The 5,155-nt window shown below is 33.8% G+C and overlaps 1 protein-coding gene across 1 annotated transcript; it reads left to right on the forward strand.

Moving 5' to 3' along the window:
• Positions 1-435: 435 nt before the first annotated feature.
• Positions 436-1,160, forward strand: LOC126706882 (uncharacterized). The gene is made up of 2 exons (XM_050406459.1): positions 436-500; positions 848-1,160. Exons 1-2 carry the CDS (start codon positions 459-461, stop codon positions 1,148-1,150), a joined length of 345 nt encoding a protein of 114 aa, XP_050262416.1. The 5' UTR covers positions 436-458; the 3' UTR covers positions 1,151-1,160.
• The last annotated feature ends 3,995 nt before the right edge of the window (positions 1,161-5,155 follow it).

Consider the following 5,155-nt stretch of genomic DNA (forward strand, 5'->3'; position numbering starts at 1 on the left):
GCATTACATTGTTATTTGATGGTATTACATTGTCATTTCTAGTGTTAGCATGTTTCATTATGTTGTGCACATTTATAAGCGTGGTTGTATGTGTGTTTGATTTGTTGTTCATATTCCGAGCGTAATTACTAAATGCTACTCTCACTATACTATTTTCATATGTAATAATGTCAAAGGGCAAAGAGAAAGTTAGCAGCAGCAAGCAGTTCAAGTGGCTGCCGTCCATGCATGAAATGATGCTTAGGATTCTTGCACAAGAGGCTGCAAAGGGCAATAAACCCTCTAGTACTTTCAAGGCAGGCTCCTTTGCTCTTGTAGCGAAGGAGATAACTGCCCAATTTGGGGTTTAGTGCCACCTGTCCTATGTTGACAATCGGATGCAGACTCTAAGGACCATGTGGTCCACTATTCAGACTCTTAGAAAGAAGAGTGGCTTTGGTTGGGATGATAACCTAAAAATGATAACGTGCGACGCTAAGACATACCAAGAAGAAGTCATGGTATGGCTTCCATATATATTTTCTTAATATAGATGATAATATATGTTTTTGCCTTTTATATGAAATTTATAGTGTCATTCTTTTTAGGATTCTATTACTTTTATAAGGTTTTTCAAATATAACTTTTATATGCGGATCTATTGTAAAATCTGGGCTTAGCATTTGTACATTGTATTTTCTGTTGTACTTATCTTCAAAATCATAAGTTATGTCTCCTGTTCCCTAACATATTTTTTTTGTTTATCATTGACCTAAAACATTTAATGGCATCTATATTGAATTGAATATTGAATTTATGAGTGAAGTGATTATTGCATTGTTATTATACGTTTCTTTCTCCCTTATAGGCGCATCGAAAGCATGCGGAGTATCTAAACAAAAAAATTGAGATGTATGATGAATTAGCTATTGTTGTGGGGAATGACATAGCCACGGGTGGCTTTTCTAAGTCCTATGTGCATATTGAGAATGAGCCAGACAATGGGGACAGTGTTGAGTTTGTTGTAGACAATGTGGAGGAAGGTGTGGTCGAGAAAGGGAAGAATGCAGTCGAGTCATCCACCACTGGGTCGGGAATTTCCAAGTCCCGCAAAAGAGGGCGTGCACCTTCTAATGCTGATGATAGTGTGCTGACTGATCTGTTTGATTAGTTGAAGGAAATAGCTGTGGCTTTGAAAGAAATCAATCGGGGCCCGGTCGATTACACAACTGTTTATAATGAGGTCATGGCTATGATTGCGGATGGGTATAGCGAAAACATGCTTGCAACTGTGTTTGACCATCTTTGTGAAAATGAGAAAACAACATGGGGATTTCTAGCCAAGAATGCTAGGCTGAGGAAGCTGTGGTTGGATGGTTTTTTGTTCTCACAAATTTGACTTGTCTGTTTCATATTGACTGTGATGGTAGCTTTAGGAATTAACTTTTGTTGTAGTACTAGTATTGACCTACCATTGTATTATATATGTAGTCTTTTGTATTATTGGGACGATACAATTGCTCAAATTATATATTTGTACTGTTCAGATACCACGAATAGGTATCATTTTTGTACACCATGGAAGTGTAATGCTAATGGTGAACGATTGATGTGGCTGTTTTTATATAAATATTATGGGTATATTCAAATGATTATTTTTGATGTTGAAGTGGATGATTATTTTTGTACTGTTACAGATATGTCTAGGCAATGCAGGTGCTTGAATTTGAGTGATTATTTTTTATGTTGAAGTGGATGATTAGTTTTGTACTGTTACAGGTTTGTCTAGATAATGCAGGTGCTTGAATTTGTAACGCATTTCATATTTTCCGTAAAATGATCCACAAACCAAACATGGGAATTGATTTTCCGTAAAAACGAATTCCATTTTTCGTAAAATGTTTAACCGAATCAAACATGGGAATTGATTTTCCGTAAAACGGAAAGCATTTTCCGTAAAATGTTTGAACGAACCAAACACCGGAATTGATTTTCCGTAAAACGAATTCCGAGACAGCCAAACAGCCTGAATACATTTTCCTTTTCCGGAAATTAGCATTTCCGGAAAATATTTATTTTCCGGAAAACATTTTACAGGAACCAAACACACCCTTAGTTTTCTCTATTTCCGGAAAAATTGTAGAGAATTGAATTTCCTTTCAAAAAAACACAAATCTTGAATCAATTGGAATTTTGAGAAGAGAGTTATGGCCAAAATACGAAACAAGTGCAGAAGATAACACAAATTTAGCATCATCTTCAATTTTCTTTCAAAATTTCAAATGGGGATCAACATCAAATTTGTTTAAGCTTATCTAATAGGCTTATCCCTTCCCTTAGCTTCAGAAGAAAGCTTTTTGAAAAATAAGTTGGATAGAGAAACATATACATCCTATGAAAAATTTCAAAAAACAGAAAAATGCTTTAAAAACGTTACTATTTCCAGTGACAATTTGAATCAAATTTTTTGCCTGGAAAACGTTGAAATTTTGTTTTCTCTATTTCTGAAGAAGTTGTAGAGAATTGAATTTAATTTCAAAAAAAACCAATCTTAAATAAATTGGAATTTTGAACAGAAAGTTAGAGCCAAAATACAAAACAGGTGCAGAAGATAACACAAGTTCAGCATCATCTTCAACTTCCTTTCAAAATTCAAATGGGGATCAACACCAAATCCATTCTAGCTCATTTAAACAGGTTTATCTCCTCCCTTAAATTTAGAAGAAAGCTAATAACTTAGCTTTAAAGCTAAGCCATCCCTTTCCGTATAAATAGAGAAGACCTCTTTCATTTTCGGGGCCCTGGATTTCCTCTAGAGAGCTAGTGAGAAAGCAGAAAAGAAAAGTTGTGGGCAACCATTGTTCTTACTTTGGTTGTAGTTTAGTACTTCCTTATTTTCTCCCTAGCCCTTTAAGTGATCACTTCCCCTTTTAATTTATGCTCTATGCTGATGAACACTTCTAGGCTAATGTGCAACTTTCTTTGGAATGCTTAGATGAACATGTCTAGGTAATTGTTTAACTTTTTTTAAATGCTTAAATGAACATGTCTAAGTATTTTGATTTTCTCTAGAAGAACATGTCTAAGGGATCTCTTTGCAATTTGTGGATGACAAATAGCATGACAATTCTCTGTTTTCTTTTACATGCTTGGATGAACACTTCTAAGTTATTACTTGCTTTTCATAACATGCTTAGATGAACATGTCTAGGTAGTCGTGTCTCTCTTTTTTAAATGCTTAGATGAACAGGTCTAATTAACAATATGGTTTTTGCTTGAATACTTGGATGAACATGTCTGGGCTAGAAATTCTTTGTTTACATTAATTTATTGGATAAACATGCCATTACTTTCATGCTTTCTTTACATTTACATTGTTATCTAACAAATTTCACTTTTTGTTTCTCTTTATGTTAAATTCCCCAACATATATTTGTTTACAATTCTTGCAAATTAACATGCTTATATGATATATTGTTTGTATTTGTTTGACATGACTTGATATTAGCCACCTTAACCTAGAAGACCGGTTTTACCGGCAAGATGGGTGCTTAATCCTTTCCCATCTCGTAAATTAGCCTCCGAACCAAAATCAAGGGTTCTAGACTAGGCTCTTTTATATGCAATTTTACATTTTTTTTAGAATGTAACTAGGAAACAAAGCAATGTAATTTACTTTCATAGATTGTATCTAGGACCAAAAAAGTATTGTAAATTTGTTATAAAATTGATGTAAATTGTCATATATATATTAATACAACAGAGGCATTTTTTTTTATAGAGAATGTTTTCTTATTTTTCCATTTAAATTAAATAAGTGGTGACTCCATCTAAAACCTTCGATCTAGGGGGGAGTACATTTTACAGTGAATTCGACATTTTGAGCATCACGATCCCACCCGTTTGAGCGGTTTAGGCCCAGTTTGAAAAAAAAATTGGTGGGCTGGGATCGTGGTCGCTCACAGCTAGGAAGCTTTGTTTGAAGCCTTACAAATTTTCTGGCTATTTTTCTAATACATGGGCCCAACTTAGATTGAATAAAAGGTAGATCATGATTAGGCTTGGAAATAGATTTGTAAACTATAGTTTTAGATTCCTTTGGAGAATGTTGCAGACTCATCCAAGACAAAATCACACACAAATTTATTTAGATCTAAATTGGGAGAACGCAAAATGGTGTCTTCTCTTTCAAGCACTAAAATTGTCTTTTAAGTGGTGCTTGGTGGGTTTGCTAATTGTAGTGACGTTTTTCAAACTATTCTTCTTTTACGCTTCTCTAGTTCTTTAACACAAATTCTTTAGCAGCAACTTCTCAAAAAATTGTAGTTTTCTCAACTGGATCCAAAATTTCAAAAGGGTCACTATTAGATGAGGTTTTTTAATGTTGAAATAAAGTTTGTCAGTCTTTTAGGTCAATCCAAAAATGGGTATGTTCTTGTTCTTCAATTTCCAAACTGTCAATCTCAAATTCCTATGAATTCAATGTTTCTTCTGGTACATTTTCTTGTTATGTATAAGATTCCAATATTTTTCTTGAAGAACAAAATTTTCATGTACTTGATGAATATCACCGATGAATTGTAGACCGCCAATTCTCACCCAAAATAGTGGTACATTAGTTTTTTTTTTTTTTTTTTCTTTCCTATGAAACCAATGGCTCTGATACCACTAATGGTCCCTTAATGTGTATGGTAATGTCGTTAGACTAAGAATCACTAACATAGACACAGAGAGAAATAAAATGTAATGTTATAATGAATGAGAAGTTTCAGTATTTATAGCCTCATTCGTGTCTCTTGGGAAGTGATATGTTTGCTTACCAAGAGTTGTATCTTATCTAAGAAACACAACTCTTCAATAAATAACTAACTCTAACGCTTAATTAATTCTCTATTGTAGGTTGGTGAAGTAACACCATTTGTTAGGACATATGTGGAACATGTTAAGAACATATGTCATTTAGAATTGGCTAATCTTTTGATAAAATGTACTTTACTTGTAATTGGGTAAATCTAGAATGTGTTTAATACTTCAAGGAACAAGAGTTCAAGTCCAAGTATTGAAGTCATGCAAATCTATCCAAGAATTAAGTGAAGAAGTGCTGTTCTTTAAAGCTCGATAGATAGCTCAACAGATCTATCTATCAAGATTTAAAAGGTGAAGCTCAACAGATAAG

Source organism: Quercus robur, chromosome 2, assembly GCF_932294415.1.
Source record: "Quercus robur chromosome 2, dhQueRobu3.1, whole genome shotgun sequence".
Classification (NCBI taxonomy): Eukaryota; Viridiplantae; Streptophyta; class Magnoliopsida; order Fagales; family Fagaceae; genus Quercus; species Quercus robur.

What these genes read in the sequence shown, in the direction of transcription:
- LOC126706882 (XM_050406459.1), top strand. Translation starts at nt 459, where the DNA reads ATGATAACGTGCGACGCTAAGACATACCAAGAAGAAGTCATG. An exon ending in CATACCAAGAAGAAGTCATG is followed by an intron (nt 501 to 847) that starts GTATGGCTTCCA and finishes TCTCCCTTATAG; the next exon opens with GCGCATCGAAAGCATGCGGA.